General features: G+C 51.7%; 1 protein-coding gene across 1 annotated transcript; it reads right to left on the reverse strand.

Moving 5' to 3' along the window:
• Positions 1 to 930: 930 nt before the first annotated feature.
• ELF4 (E74 like ETS transcription factor 4) lies at positions 931 to 11,668 on the reverse strand. Its single transcript, XM_044682482.1, has 8 exons — positions 11,597 to 11,668; positions 10,830 to 11,001; positions 9,428 to 9,511; positions 8,103 to 8,291; positions 5,035 to 5,118; positions 4,550 to 4,742; positions 3,128 to 3,484; positions 931 to 1,609 (listed from the first exon to the last, which is right to left on the reverse strand). The coding sequence occupies exons 1-8, from the start codon at positions 11,666 to 11,668 to the stop codon at positions 931 to 933; spliced, it is 1,830 nt and encodes a 609-aa protein (XP_044538417.1).
• Positions 11,669 to 16,435: the final 4,767 nt, after the last annotated feature.

The following is a 16,435-nucleotide window of genomic DNA, read 5'->3' on the forward strand; positions in this document are numbered from 1 at the left end:
CAGGGAATGGTGATGAAGAAGCTGATTCCAGCAAGTTGACTCCGCTGGAAGCCAGTTTGATTTAGCAATGACTGGCCGTGGAGCAGGGCCCCATGTCCCACCCCGAAAGCTTTCTCTTTTCCCCTCCCCCCCCCCCCAAGGAGCTCACAGTCTTGTCAGGGCAACAGAAACAGCACCGGGAGTTAGCGCTGCCCAGCCAGGGGGACAGGGTTTGTGTGGGCACAGGCTTCCTCCCGGCTACTTGAACCACTCTCGGAAAGGTGCTTGTGTCTGAATGGCCCTGAAGCCCAAGGGCGTGGCTCCAGGGATGCCCAACTAATTCTGGTCAAAAATGGCAAAGGGCTGGTGACGGTTTCATTGGCTTCTTGCTGGCATTCAAGGATCAGAGGATATCTACTGTTAGAGGGGGGCCTTCGAGATTATCTAGTCCAACCCCTCATTTTACAGATAAGGAAACTGAGGCTCAGTAAGGTGAAGGGACTTGCCCAAGGTCACAGAGTTAGTGAGTGGGAGAGCTAAGATATGAAGTCACGTAATGTGGCTCTAAATCCAGCGCTCCCACACTATCCCTTGCTGCTTCTAGGCAGTAGGCAGGCCCTGGTTGGCAAAACTGAGGAGGCCTCTCCCAGATGCAGCAAGGTTTTAAGGGCCAAGTTCTTGAACACAAAGGGTCCCAGTGGGGCTTGGGCAGAAACAATAAGGCTGATGGTGGAGAGCTCCCTCTCCACCCCATGCCTGGTGGCGCCCTTGGCTTCTCTGCTGGGCTCCCCCAGGTGACTCCAAAGCAAGCACCAGGGAGAGGGGAAGAGGAGGGTTCCATTCAAGATGGCAGCCTTAAGAAGAGATTCACCTAGAGATGGCCCTGGCACTTGACCGGTGGGTGGAGCTCCCTTGAGGAGTCCTTCTCCAGAGGGCCAGGAATCCCTCACTTCAGAGCTCCCCTTCTCCCCTCCCTCCTTCGGCTCCAGTCCTGGGCTCCTGGAAAGGGCCCAGGGCTCCAGCCAGCACCATTCCTGATTGTGCCAGGTTGGGCTCAGTTACCAGCAGGGCCCCTGGGCTGGTGGCAAGTTCCAGTTCAGCCACGGGGGTCAGGCCAACAGAAGGGCAGCTGGTGGGGGTCTGGGGCAGCACTGGCATCCCCGGGGCTTCCTGGGGCTGAGAGTGCTCTAGAAGTGCCTGCATCTGAAGCAGCTGAGGCTGCCCCAGGACCTCGTCAGCAACGACACCCTGCAGGTAGGAAGGGGGCCCGGGAAGTGCCTCCTTCACTCCTGGAGTCCTAATGATGGCAGCAACCAGGGTCCCTGGGGGCCTGGAGGCAGACCCAAGGGCCGACGATGGGAGGCCGCTAAGGACAAATGGACGCCCTGCTGTGGCTGAGCCCTCTGGGAAGCTAGATCCCAGAGGAAAGGCAGCCTGCAGGGTGACAATGTCCTTGAAGGCTGAGGCTGAAGGGACACCCTGGAGGACAATTTGGGGTGAGGCTGCTGAGGTGGCTGAGGAGCTACTGGCCAGCACTGTGGCCAGTGGGATGGTCTGAAGGGTCAGGGCTCCTAAGCCCGAGCTGGCTCCTGCTGCAGACACTCCACCGTTGTTAGAAACCAAAGACGCACTGAGAAGAGAGAAAAGAAGCTGCAATAAGGCAGGGGGCAGCCCTGGGCCTGGGGGAGCCAAGCTGGACTCCCGCCTAACCCCCAAACATGCTCTCTAATTTACCTCCCCTAAACACATGCCTAAGACATTCCCTAAGCCTGCAATGTCCTCTCTCCCTCCTTCCCTCCCTCCTCCCCTTCCTCTCTTCACCTGTCTAATTACTACCTTCTTTTTTAAAGCCCTTTCTTTGTGTCTTAGTAACTCTAAGACAGGAAGGCAAGGGCTAGCCAAACAAGGTTAAGTGACTCACCTAGGGTCACACAGTTAGGTAGTATCTAAGGCCAGATTTGAACCCAGGTCCTCCCAACTCTAGGTCTGGCACTCCAACCACTGAGCAATCGAGATGTCCCCTACTACCTTCTTTTCAAGTGGAACTCAGATGCCCCTTCTCCAGGAAGGTGACCCCTTTCTCCTGGTGGCCTTTCCATAGGGCCGTTAATTAAAGGTTAGAAGGCATTATATTATCATAGATCGCAAGCTCTAAGAGACATTAATTATTGTCTGTTGTCTAGTCCAGCTCTCCCATTTTCTAGATGGGGAAAATGAGGCTCAGAAAAAGGGAAATGACTCACCCAATGTCATACAGGCACTAACAGCAAAGATGGGATTTAAACTCAGGTCCTCTGACTCCGGTACCAGGGATCTTTCCACTAGGCTGGGGCTGGGTCTTAGCCCCCACTACGAAGCTGTGACCTACTTGAGGACAGAAACCAGGGCCTATCCCAACTGGGGGTGGCCCTGGGAGCCTAGCACTGGGGTTTGTACACAGCCTGGGTTCAACTGATGTTTGATGAATTAAATGAAATTCTCCAAGTTAAAGAAGACATATGGGACATGAGCACATGGGGCTCAGAGCCAGAAAGATCGGGGTTCGAGGCCCATCCCTGACACATCTGAGCTTTGCGAGCCTGAGCAAATCACTACATCCCTCAGTGCTCTGGGCAGCTCTCTAGAGGCAGTTACAACTCCAAAAGGCATGAGACATCTTAGTCTGGCTGGGGAGGGTCTGAAGCCAAGGTTCCCAAGCTCCCAAGAGAGTAACCCTTCTCTGGCCAAAGGGCTTCCCAGGGAGGAAGCAGGAAAGCCAATCTTCTCTGCTGGTTTTTGCCTTGGGTGAGGGAAAGCAGCAACGGCCTGGCCTCTGGAGGAGAGAGGTCCAGTTCAGGGGAGGCTTTCTCATCTCAGAGAGCCCCAGGTCCCAGGCCTGCCCTTGTTCTCAAAGCAGCACGCTGGTGAACAGTACTTCAGCTCTGATCCCAGTGGTGCTGCCATCGACTAGCAGTGTGTGACTTTGGCCAATTCGCCTCTCTCTTTCTGTGCCTCAGTTTCTCTATCCATATACTAACACCTGCCTCCCTGACTTTTCCAGGCTGTTTCAATGAGCAAATGAGATCACAGTCATAAAGCAGTCATGGAGGCAACTGGACTCGGCGTCCTTCCAGCAGGACCGAGTCATAAAGAGCACCAAGGAGCTTACCTGACTGTGCGGGCCAGAGTCCCACGAGCCTCGCCAGAAGGGGCTGCCATAGCCGCTGCGGCGGCAACGGCGGCGACGGCAGCAGCCGAGCTCTCCTGGGCCACTGCTTGCAGGCTCAGCGCCGCCTGCGGTCCTTGTTGCAAAGCCTCCCCAAGAGGATCCTTCTTTTGCTGGGTGGCAGGCCGGGCTGAAGCCTTCGAAGCAGCTCGGCGTGGAGGTGGGGTCTGTTGGAGTTCTGCATTGGCCTCTTCACCTTCTTCATCTTCGATTATCACCAGGTCCTTGGGCATCTCCTTGAACTGGTACACCAGCCTCTGCCCTTCCACCTTGGAGAGGATGCCCCTCTGATAATAATATCTGGGGGCAACAGGAAACAGTTGGCAGGGAGAGAGATACTGAACCATGAACTTTCCATACCTGAGCTGCCGTGCCAGTGGCCAGGAAAGCTCTTCACTGGCTCAACCTCTAAAGTCCTTGGAAATAATAATAATAACAATAATAATAATAAGATCTTATTATTGTTATTATTATTATTCCAAGGTATTTGGAAGCCAAGTTGGCAAAGAGATTTCCCAAATATATTCTCCAATAAAGTAACATTATTATAACATAATGTTCTCTAATCTTACTATATGAGAATATTCCTCCTATTATTATGATTACTACTCTGGAGGAAAATGGAGCACGTGCCCTAATCCCCAACTCTCTCCTCTTGACAGGTCCAGGCTCTGAGACCTTGGGCAAGTGCCTTAACCTCTCAGTAGTACCCTAGGCAACTCTCTGTAGAATTCCTAACAGGGGTCCATTTACTCCCCTCCTGCCCCAGGTAAGGGGGCTGTGGGCAGAGTTCAAAGGTCTGTGTGATCTTAACATATGGCTTCCTTGGGACTCCTCTGGGTTTTCATTTCTGCATTTCAAAACCTGATTTTGAGAAAGGGGTCCATAGGCTTCCCCAGACGGGTGGGCTGCCCAGGGGCTGAGACCCCAAAAGGTAAAGAAGCCCTGCACAAAGGCATATATCAATGGGCATGTTAGAAGAGGTGAGGCTTCCTCACCAGAACTTTCCTAAACTAAAGACACCAGCAGCCTGGTCCAATGAATAACAGGGCCCGTTTCCATTGCTTTGAAATTTATAAAGCACTTCCCATCCACTTTCTCCTTTAAGGAAAGCAGAGGCCAGTGGAGTCCCATTTGCTCATCTAGGGAACTACCCAGGTGCTCGCTGGGAGAGAGACTAGCTGCAGCTGTAAGGAGCTTCCCTCCTGAAAGGTGAGGGAAGCCGAGGCCCTAGGGACCTGGGGAGAAGGGCATATCCCATGTCCCTGTAGGGCAAAAGGAAAGGCCCAAAGCAGGAAAGGTTGTCGTAGGGCATGAGGGAAAACAGCTCGGTGATGCTGGGATGTGGGCCCCCCACGGGTTTACCTCAGTGCTCGCCCCATTGTCTCATAGTTCATGTCTGGCTTGTTTTTCTGCTTCCCCCAAAGCTTTGACACAGCCTTGGAGTCCACAAGCTTGAAGATGCCCTTCTCACGCTGGGTCCACTTGATGTATTTGGGGCAAGTGTTCTTGTCCTGCAGGAGAGCAAGCAGGAACTCCCAAAGGTAGATGGTATTCCCTGGAACAAGGAGCAGTAGGAGTCACAGAAGAGAGCAGGACTCCCCCATCAGACCCGAGGCTCTCTGAAGGTAGGCAGGAAGGCACGATGCCTCCTCCCCTCACCAGACCGAGGGGCTCCTGAGGATGGGCACAGTGCTTTTCTCGCCCCCACATTACTAGAGACTCTCTAAGGATAGTATCTTCCTCATCAAACGAGGGCCTCTCCAAGAACTGGGGCCACGTCTCCAGCTTCCCTACCTTCCGGCCTCCCAGTGTCAGAAGGCGAAGGCTAAAGAGCAAGCAATTTGTACCTTTGCCGTCTTTGGACTTCTTCCGGATGGGAACACTGGGCTCACTGACTGGTGAGGGACATCGGGGTGCTTTTGCTTTCTGGACTGTAACGGGAAAGATGGATGGGAAGAGCAGGATGAGAACAGTGTCCGAGTGCCCCTGAACCTAGCAGGGACCCAAAATGGACACAGATGAGCCCCGACTTGGCCCATATACCTTGCAGCTTCTCCCACTCTCACTTCCTTCCATAATGTCCCAACCCCAAGGCCAGCTTTTACCAGGCTCCATAAGCTTCTTACACATTGGCCTCCCTCTGTACTGACTTGTAAATACATCAGCAACCCAGGGCTACTTGAGGGTTAAAGCCTTTCTCTTTCTCTCTCTCTCTCTGTCTCTCCCTTTCTTTGCTTCTCTCTTTCATTGTACAGATGAAGAACTGAGGCCAACAGGGTTAAGTGGCTTGCCCGGGGTCACGTGGTCCAGATTTGAACTCGGGAAGAGGAGTCTTCCTGATTCCAAGCCCAACACTCTATCTGCTACACCACCTAGGTGTCACCTTACAGAGTAAGAAACAAGCTGCGAAGAGGAAAGGGATTTGCTCATGGCCAACCCAATCCAATCCATTCCAACAAGTATTAATGATTAGTAGTATTATTTCTTTATGCCAGGCCCCCTCCCAGGGCACTGGGCACCAGGAATCAAAAAGCCAATGGCCAAACCAGGGACAGGAAATCTCAGAGAGTTGACGTTTTGCTGGGGGGCGGGCATGGTAGGGAAGGGACAAATAGATCGAAAATTGACTACAGAACATATGGAAAGTCATTTCCACAGGTAGTACATTGGCAACTGAAGGAAAAGGAGTTTGGGTTCCTGGGTGGAGGGTTTATGAAACAAAGGTGAGAAATGAGTGGGTCACACACGTGGCAGCAGGGGGGACACCCGAAGCCTCTGCAGAGGCACTGAGACGAGAGACAGAAGGCAGGGTAATGGCCGTTTGTCCAGAACGCTGAGTGTGAGACAGAGAATTGTGCAGTAAGCCTGGAAAAGTAGCCTGCAGCCAGAACGGGGAAGGTTAGAAGAGGGAGACCAAGGGGTTTGTGCTTTATCCTCAAGGCAAGAAAAACCATGGGAGTTTCTTGAGCTACAGAGTAACACAGTGAGACCAGTGCCTTAGGAATATCAATTTGGCAGCTGTGCGTCAGAAGGATCGGAGAGAGGAGCCACCGAAGGGAGGGAGGGAGGGAGACCAATTAAGAGCCTGCTGCAATCGGGAGAGGAGAGGAGCTGAGGGCCCGAGCTGGGCCAGGGGGAGGGGAGGAGGGGCTCACGCTGTGTGAGAGATGTGGAGGCAGGATTGACAACGCTTGGCAACTAATTGGATCTGAGGGGGTGAGAGAAAGGGAAGTATTGAAGATGACTCAGACGTTCTGAACCTGAGTGCCTGGAAGGATAGCAATGCCTCGGAAAAGGGGAGGCTTTGGGGGGAAAGATAATGAGTTCTCTTTGGGATGTATGGAATCGGAGATATTTCTGGAACACACACACAGGAGCTGAAGTGGCCAACAGGCCAGCATTCCCCATTGGGGACATGTGCACCGCTGGGCTAAAAGTTGGCCAGATTTTATGGAGAAGACCTAATAAAATCAGCAGCCTACTAAGAGCAATATCTGTTTTTTGAATGTTCTTATGCATAGAAAACGCGAGGATTTCCTTCCTTTCAAGTAAAATAGGGGAGAGAGAGGAAGGTTGAATGAAGCCAAGGGGGCTGAGGACCATGAAGAGTCGGGAATCCCTGCAATATGGAATCGTGATGCAGGATCAGGACTGTGGCTGTAAACACATATCTGGGAAACCTTTTTGGTAGCCTGGGCTGTTACGGCAGGCAATATGGCAACGCCTATGTTCTCCTTCTCAAAAGCAGGCTCGTAAATAACTGGAGGAGCCACTAACTTTCAGAAAGAGATTAGTAAAAAGAAAGATCTCATTTTTTTCCCATCCAAACTCACAGACAACACCCCCCTGCCTGCCCCAGAATCCATCCACAGACTCCTTAGGCGAGGCAGGACTCCAGGAGAAAGCAGAGGATAGTCAAACCCACCTAGCCAGGTCTGTGTCAGACTCTGCCTTTAGATATGATCTCCAAGCACCTGCCAGCTCCAACATTCTATAATCCTTCTGATTGCCCAGAAACGGAGGGCCATGGAGATAATAGGGAATCACAAGCTGTAAAATTGAAAATGACCTCAGAGGTCACTTAGTTCAACTTCTACATCTCATATGGTAGGAAAATGAAGCCCAGGAAGGCAAATATGTGAGATCAGGCTTTGAACTCAGGTCTGCTCCTTACAAGACCAAGACTCTACTTAACCAAATGTCTGACTGATTCACTACTGTGTATATTCCAAATCATGTTACTCACAAAAGCCCTGGCAGGTATTCGTTCTACTCTGCAGAAAAGGAAACTGAGACCTGGAGACGTTAAGTGACTTACTTATCCCTGAACATAATTAAATTCATTAAGGATTTATTACTCACCTACTATTCAAGGGAATACTGTGGTAGGCACTAGGAATGCCAAGACAAAAACCAAATAATCTCTACCCCCAAAGAGTTTCCAGCTTTCCAGGGAATTCAAACCCATATACAAATAAGGGAATACAGAGAGATTTCCAGTTCCTAAAAGTTGGAACTCCCTGGAAAGGGAGAAGGTCACACACCCAAGGAGTGAGGGTAGTCCAGGCTGGAAAAGCCCCAAGAGATAGGCTGTCCTTCCTGTACAGGCAACAGCAAGGGGGCCAGTTCAGCTGAAACATAAAGAGTTACTCAAGGAGTAAGCTAAAGCCACCTCGTTCAGGGCTTGAAGTGACAACAGGTACCAGAATAGCACCTGTGTTGTCGCCCTGGGGACACCCCATCCCATCCTCCCAGCTAAAACTCAGTGCCTTAAGAAAGCCAGAAAGAGTGGTGCTAATGGTGGCCTTTCAGGCACTGTGGCAGGCCAGGAGGGAGCTATGTGCACCCCTTGCCAAACTTGCAGCCACCTGTGAGTAAGGCTGGCCCTGCCCTCTCCCCAAACAAAAGCCCTTACCTTTCTTCTTGGACCTCACTGGCAGAGGTCTCCCAAGGCCTGTGTCCACGGAGCTGTCCTCCTGAATGGAGAACCCCTCGATACTCCCGCTCCCGCTGGTGGAGATGTCTGCCCCCGAAGAGGTGGAAAGAACACAGTTTGCAAATGCCCCTGAGGAGTCCTGTTCGGTGAACAGTCCAGGACCACAGACTGAAAGAAGAAAGGCCCAGGAGGCCTGAGTTGGGGCCCAGGACAGGGAGAGGACCCCTAACCCCCAAGGATGGTGGCATCCAGTGCCCTCAAAGTTCGCACGAACAACCACATATGGAGTAGCCCTCAGAGTCGCTCACACAGCCCTTAGGCCAAGGCAAGGGAGACAATTTGGTATAATAGAGCTTGGGACTGCTACAAGAGGGCCAGAGTTCAAGTCTCAGCTCTGCTATATATTAGCCATGTGACCTTAGGCAAATCTCTTATCCCTTCTGGATCTCTTTCTGCCCTCTATAACGGGAGGGAATTGGCCTTTCCTATTCCACCCCCCTCCACTAATTCCCTAAGATGACCTGCTACGTACCCTGCGTATATGATCTATGTATATTGTCTCCCCCACAGGACTATGGGAGGGACACACACATACTGCCTTCCTTTGTAGCTCCGGTTAATACTGCTTCTGGTATATCCTAAGTGGGTAATAAGTGTCTGATGACTGACTGGCCTAGTCAGGCCCTGATTCTGATGACATGTGCATCGATAGAAGCCAACCACCCTCCACTCCTGCCTCGAAACAGCCAGGGGGCCACACTGTCCTCAGCTAGAGCAATAGCTACCTTTATTCCTTTTAGAGTGGTGAGGAAAGGAGGCCACTGAGGCCAAGGGACCGAAAGAGACTTGACCAAGGTCATCTATCATCATCTATCAAGTAAGGGGCAAGGCTCAGTCTAGAAGCCTGTTCTCCCATCCCTCCCTGGCAAGGGGCATCCTGCTGCTCCCCTGACCATGAGCAACAGAGCATGTGCTCTGAGGAAGATCTCAGACCAGGATGAAGACCCACTCCTGGGGGACAGGGGAGGAAACAGCACTGTGATGGGCTCCTGGCTTCCCAAGCAGTGTTAACACATCCTTTCCAGCCCTCCAGCCAGAGCAGGGACCAGTAAGATTATTATCCTTGACTTACAGAAGGGGGCCTGGAGAAGGAAGAGACTTGCCCAAGGTCATGTGGCTGAGAAGTAGCAGAGTTGGAATTTGAACCCAGGGCCTCTGACTCCCCAGTCTAGCCCTCTCTCTCCAGTACCCTACTGCCTCTCTGCTCTTTGGGATTTTCTAGAGAGAAGAAGATTGCAACTCACACATTCGACTTTCATCCAGTATGTTGTTGGGGGCCTCTACGTCCAGCAGGACTTCAGTGGCCATGACAGGTGGGCTGGTATCGTCTGATGGGAGGGAAATTGGGGGAAGTGAAGAGAGATTCATATGGGGTACAGGCCCAGCCAGTGGAAAAGCTTGGCAGGAAGAACCCTGAGAGCTAAGAAGATGCCATGAGGCCCAATGGGGAGAGGAGCCATGGGAAGCCCTATGCTAGAACATCATTGGATTCAACCCCTTGGGTCTCTGGCAGAGTCCTGAGGGACAGTCTGAGGGAAGCTGTGGTCATCACCTAAGTAGAATAGTGGGAGAGCAATGGATTTGGAGTCAGAGGTCCTAGGTTCAAATCCCACCTCTTCCATTCCCCAGCTGCCTGAAGAACAGGGAGTTTTAGACTATAGGAGTCTAAGGCCCCTGACTGTCCCAACATTTTCCCTTTCCAACTTTCTCTCCTCACTCCTCTCAACTCTGTTCAAAAGTTCTACATGCCCCGTGCTTGTTCCCATTTCTATACTGGTTCAAACCCTTTCCAGCTTCGTGCCCCTTATGAAGCCTTCCCTGCCCAGCCCCGCCCTAACTCTTATTGGATGGGATCAAAAATGGTAGAGCTGAAAGGGGCTACAGAGGCCACATAAGGCCCTTATCTTACAAATGGAGAAACTGAAGCCTGGGGGTGTTAACATGGCCACCCAGCTAGCAGCAGAGCTGGGACTCAAGTCTCTGATGCCAAATCCAGTGCTCTTTTCACCACACTAAGCCAACTGACACAATACTGTTCTGTTTCATGAGTCTTGTCTCCTCAGTTAGACTGGCAGCTCCCTGAGGGCCCGGACCACCTCATGATACTTTTGTATCCCCCACAAGGATGAGCACAGGACTGCCCGCCCCTCCTCCCCCAGTGCATCTCTTGGTCCCTTGAGGGTTCCCTAACCCTAACCACCCTTAGTGGGTGGGCCAGCCTTCCATTCATTTCTATCTCATTACCCTACAGAACTTTTTAGCTTCATCTCTTATTGGAAGCGAGAAACAATTCCCTCCCACATCACAGGAGAAAGGGAGGGAGGAATATGCTTGTATGTGGCCCTCCTCTCTCCACGCCTTCCGTGGACTATTGGTCCTGGCCCTGGGTCCTCTACGCTTTGAGAAAAGTTGGCTTAAAGAAAGGTTGCCAGCCTCACCCAGGAAGTCCTCCTGGATTGAACTCACTTCCTAAGAGTCTATCTATCCCTTCTCCACCAGTTTATCTCCTGCCCAGCATGGAGGTAGAAAGAAGCCAATGGAAAGCAGTCACCAAAGTTTTTCTTTGCACATGCTGCCCCCCCTCCAGCCCCCTCCCCCTCTTTCTTCCCTGAAGCTGCCCCAGTCCCAGCCCCAAAGAGGATGGACCTGACACCACAAGGCCTCCCTCCAGGATCTGTCCTTCGGCCACCCCCAGGTCCCGATCTGCCATGATGCCGTTGGAAACTTCATCGCGGTCGAGGCCCGAGTATAGGTGCAGCAGTTCTGGGCAGGGTAACTGCTCCACAATGACAGCTGGGAATACAGAGGGATCGTCCAGCTGTGGAGGGAAAGGGACAGCTGAAAATACACATACACACACACATACACACACCCCTCCTCCAGGAAGTCCTTCCTGACTTCCCCCAGCCCAGAGTTGCTGCCCTCTCTGCACTTTTGTGAAAAAATATCCACTTCCCTTGGGTGCTAGCTATGGAGAAGGGCAGGAGGGAAGGTCCCAAAAGGTGCTCCATGTATGTATACACTGGACTCTGGCCCCGAAGAGGCAGCCTCCTTCCTTCTCACTTCTCCAGCCCAGGGTGGATCCTTCTCTATATGCACTCATACTGGCTTCCCAAGCAGACTTTGAGATGGGGAATAGAAGAGAGTTGGCTGGATTCAGGCCTAGCTGCCTATCACCAGGGGTGGGGGTGGGACACTGGAGTTCCTCTCAGCCTCGACAGAAGAGCTAGGAATGAGGGGGAGGGGGAGCAAGAAAGGAAGGTAGAATTGGCAGGGATCAGGGCACCCTGGAGCAACGGCCTGAGAGCCTAAACATTCTACCTCAAGGTGGGACACTCCCAATGAAGAAAGGGTATTTGTTGGGGGCACTATCCCTGATGCCCCCAGAGTCACGCCTATATATATATATACACCTGCTGGATCTCTTCCATCCCGCTGTTGGCAAACTCAAAGACCAGTTCACTGCTCTGGACGGCAGTAGCCATGCTGCCTCCTGCCAAGGCCACTGAGAAGGGGTCCTCGGGAGCTTTGAGATCTTCTGGGCTGAGTGAGTCACACTGGCAAACTTGGAGCTGTAAGTAAACCTGCCCTGTGATCAGGGTAGCATGCTGGGCAGGACTCAACTGGCTGGAAAGACCTGGGGAGAAGAGAGAGAAGGCTGAGAATTCACTTTCCCCATGGTTATTCCTGAGGACCACCAAGAGGAGGTGGGAGGAGAAGGAACCAGGAAAGATGAAGGAAGGAAGGAAGGAAGGAAAGGGGGGAGGGAGGAAGGGAGGAATGGAGGAAGGACTGGCAGAGTTGGCAGAGTTCAAAGCTATCATCAAGTCTAATTTCTTGATCAGACAGAAGAGGAAACTAAAGCCCAGAGAGAGGAAGTTATTTGCCCAAGGTGCCGGTTTCCAGACTTAGCAAAGTCTAGAAGCCTGGTCTTCTGAATTCATCTTCTGCTCTCCACCACAAGAGATAGATCAGAAGAGATAAAAGAGAGATGGAAGGAAGGAAGGAAGAGAAAGAGAGAGAGAAGGGGCAGATGAGGAAGAGGAAACAGAAAAATGTAGAGATGGACAAATGAGAGGGAAGAGGGGGTTGAGTCAGACAAAGGAAGGCAAAGGCAGAGAAGGGAAAAGAAGGGAAATGCTTTCATTTAACAAATGTTTACTGAGAGCAGCCCTGGCTGGGGGGCCCCTGACCCAGAGAAATAAGGAAGACCCTGCAAACCTCCTCCCTAAGGGAAAGCTTCAGGCTCTTCTCCCCTCCCCTCTCTAGCTCCTCCTCCCTTATCTTTTTTCTTCTCTCCCCCTACTGCCTCCCACTTTCCTTTCTCTAGAAAAGACCTTGCCCCTTTGGCCAGCAGCCTCCATCTCCCCCACCCCAGCTGGAGCACAGCCCTTTTCCTCCCCCAAGCTGCATGTACTCTGGGCCAACAGAAGACACAAGTGGAGAAATTGGGATTCTGGGAGAGCTGGGAAGGCCTGCACAGTGGGCCCACTGGAAGCCAGCTGGCAGAGTCGGTCAGAATTTGCCCCCCAGACTCCAGTGGAGGAAAGATCTATGCTGGCCAGGGACTGGACTAAAAGCCTGCCCCAACCCCATTATTTGAACTTGCCCAGAGAGGACTGGCAAACAGGGAGACAAGATGCCCTGGCCTGGAGCCCCCTGGTTGTTGGCAGCTGCTCTGCTTTCAGGGCTGAGATGTTACCCTGGGAAAGCCTGGGGACCCACCTCCCCCAACCTCCCTCCAAAGGCATGGACCAAGCCTCTCCCCTGGGAACTGGAGAAAATAGTAACAGCTTGGGGGATGGGGTAGGGAGAGCAGGGGATCCTGCCTTTTGAGTCCACCCCCCTCCCCATGTCCCAGGATGACTGCTCTGAGGATTCCTACTCCCACACCACAGATCTTCATAAAGGGATTTCTCCTAGTAGTTCAGGTATGTTAATGCTGTCCTCCACCCCACCCCAGCTTCTGCAAAGCGAGGACCGTACCTTCCAAGGCTTCTCCTGTATCTCTCAGAGTATTTGGTCCAGGGACCCAAACAGGTGCTTGGAGATCGTTCTTATTCAGGATCACAGCTTCTCCTCTCCCCTCTACACAGATGCTTCCCCCAATCTACGTAGCCAGTTTGACCTCTAGTGCTTCCTTTCCCCCCTCCCCGATGGACATCCCTGCCAGGATGCCTGACGTCAGGCAGCCAGCACCTCGCACAGAAAGTGACCAAGACAGATCTGACTCTTCCCACCCCAAACAGCTCCCCTTCCTGGCCTCCTCAGCTCTCTTGGTGGCACCACCACCACCACTCCCTCTCGGACTTCTGCCTCTGCCGCGCCACCCCCTCCACCGTCCAGACAGCTGCCAATCGGGTCGATGCTGCCTCTGAAATCTCCTTCACATCCATCCCTTTCTCTTCACTCCCACTCCTCTCACCTAGTTCAGACCCTCGTCACCTCTCCCCAGGACTATTGTAACAGCAAATTGGTCTCCTCGTTTCCTATCTCTCTCCGATCCATCCACCACACAGTTGCTGAAATTATCTTCCTAAGGCTCAAGCCTGGCCACGTCCTTTCTCTATTTAAAAACCCTTTAGGAGCTCACTATTACCTATTGAATACAGTCGAAACTCTGGACTCTGTCATTCAAGACTCTCCTCGATCCAATTTACCCTTGCCTCTCCAGCCAAGCCTTCCCACTATCCCCCTTGACATTCCCCTCGCCTCCCTAGTCTTCCTCCTGCCCTCTCTGCTCTCCCTGCCTTTAAGGCTCACGCTGTTCCCCGTTCTTGGATCACTCTTCCTCCTCACCCGGACACTCCAAAATCAATCCCACCCTCCCTTCGTTCAAGGCTCTGGGTAGAGCATAATAGCTTCTGGGAAGCCTTCCTTGCACCCAGGGAAAGCAGGGCATCCCTCTTCCAATTTCCGACAATCGTTAATATTTATTTGTGTCCACCTTTTAGGATAACGGCTGATATTTACAGAGCACTTACAGGCTTGTTAAGCCACATTATACACGGGTGTGTGCCACTATGGATATGTGTATCTAAGACGTCATTTAGTAACTCTTATTCTCCACTCTTCCCCCACTGCAATTCCACTGAATGGTCATTGATTCATTGATCCAGGGCCTCTGGAATGATCGTGCTGGGTAACCAGGATGGAAGACCCAAAACCGAAAACGTGGCCTGCCCTCAAGGACGTTCCACTAAGATCTGGAATAAGTCATTGTTGGGTGGACAGATGAGGCTTGTGCCTGGTACTATAGAAACATTGTCTTGATGATGATGATGATGATGATGATGATGATGACGACTGATTACCTCTCTCCAGACTGTGGCGCTGAGCAAATGATACCATGAAGCACTTTTGCCAACTTTAAACGCTAGAGAGATGGGCGCTGTTATTACAGTGTGTAAGGTTGGCCTACATCACCATCTTTGGCACTTACAGGAAACTGCTGAGACAAATGTAAACTTCAAGGCCCTCTACCAATCTGGCCCTTAGCGAGGGGGCAGGATTCAAACCCAGGCTGAGGACCTGGTGGATGTAGAATCGAAAGGTCCAAGTGACCACAGCCTTCTTCTCTTTGGGTCTCAGTTTCCTCCTGAAAAGAATCCTAATCATTCTTCTTCCTCAGAGTAATAACAATAATTCCCCCTAACAGTAACGAGAGCTACCATTTGCCAAATATCTCCTCTGATCCTCACAGCAGCCTTGGGAGGTAGATGCTATTATTACCCTCACTTTTCAAAATGAGGAAGCAGGGATCTTAGACTGGATTTGAATTCTGGTCTTCTTTTTTTTAAACCCTTACCTTCTGTCTTAGAATCAAGACTGTGTATTGGTTCCAAGGCAGAAGAGCAGTAAGGGCTAGGCAATGGGGGGGTCAAGTGACTTGCCCAGGGTCACACAGCTGGGAAGTGTGAGGCCATATTGGAACCCAGGACCTCCTGCCTCTGGGCCTGACTCTCAATCCACTGAGCTACCCAGCTGCTGGACCCAGAATTCTGGTCTTCTTGACTCAACATCCACCCATTGTACCACCTAACTGCTTCCTTCAGTTTAAAAAATGGTGATAATACTACTTGGACTGCTTCCCTGGAGGTGGGGAAAGTGTCTGACAGAATTGGAAGTGCTCAGTGATATGGTTGGAGGGAGCTGGTGCCAGAGAAAGAGCTGGCTTGAGTTCAAATCCTGACTGCCACCTCAGAGACTCAGTTTCTCCAGCTCTAGAACAGGGGAGGGGTGAACTGGACTAGATGACCTTTAAGGCCCCTTCCAGCTAGAAATCTCTGATCCATTGTCTCTCTTGCCTTGTTTTGTTATTCTTGAAAGTCCCAGGGGTCTTACCTACCCAGCTAAGCTTCCTCGAGCCAGGGAGGGACCACAGTCATAGACTTCCTGTGTATCTTCCCACACACACACACATAATGCCTAACACTAAGTGAGGCCTCCCTCAGTAAATCTAGATTGATTTCCCTTGTTGACCTTATTCCCAGCTCAGTTTAACACCCCTCTTGCAGCAGTAGCAGCAGGCCTATAGCCCCATCCCCCATCAGCCAGCCAGTGACCACATCCTTTGGGGGCTACCACCACAGTTGAAAGTCCAGGAGAGCCCCCATCCCCCCAAGAAGCTTTCAGACTGGAGGGAGGAGGGGGAAGAGGGGGAAGAGAATAGCTTCTAAGGCTCAGCCTAAGCCCCACAGAATTCTGCTTGGGCCTCAAAGCTCACCACCACCCTGAAGTCGTCCCCTCTGATCCCCTAGCTAGGGATGCTCACTCCCATTTCTCCAAGACAGCATGGGCTGGCTTTCTCCACTATCACCATCATAAGCACCCAGATCCCAGACTTTTCTGGGTCCATTTCATATCCACACCTCGACTGCCCCCAAAACAATTAGAAATAAATAACTCAAGAAAAAGCCTAGAAAGGCATTCCGGTCTCAGAGGTCCAATGGAACCTCTGAGCAAATGACTTAACCTCCCAAGCTCTAATCCAGTGGGCTCAAACTCAAAGAGAAACCAAAGGCTGCTTAATCATACCTAAGGATCCTCAAGGAAAACCACAGAGTAACATTATCTGTGTCCCATTGTATTTTTGTCAGTTTTGTTAAAATATTTCCCAAAGACATGAGAATCTGGTTCTGGGGTATACCTGGAGAAGCAGCCAGGAGCCAGACTCAGCCACGTGAGCTCTAGGCAAGCCTCTAAGACAGGGGTCGGCAATGTATGGCTCTCGAGCCATATCTGGCTCTTTA

The sequence above is a fragment of the Gracilinanus agilis genome, chromosome X (genome assembly GCF_016433145.1).
Source record: "Gracilinanus agilis isolate LMUSP501 chromosome X, AgileGrace, whole genome shotgun sequence".
NCBI classification, from domain to species: domain Eukaryota; kingdom Metazoa; phylum Chordata; class Mammalia; order Didelphimorphia; family Didelphidae; genus Gracilinanus; species Gracilinanus agilis.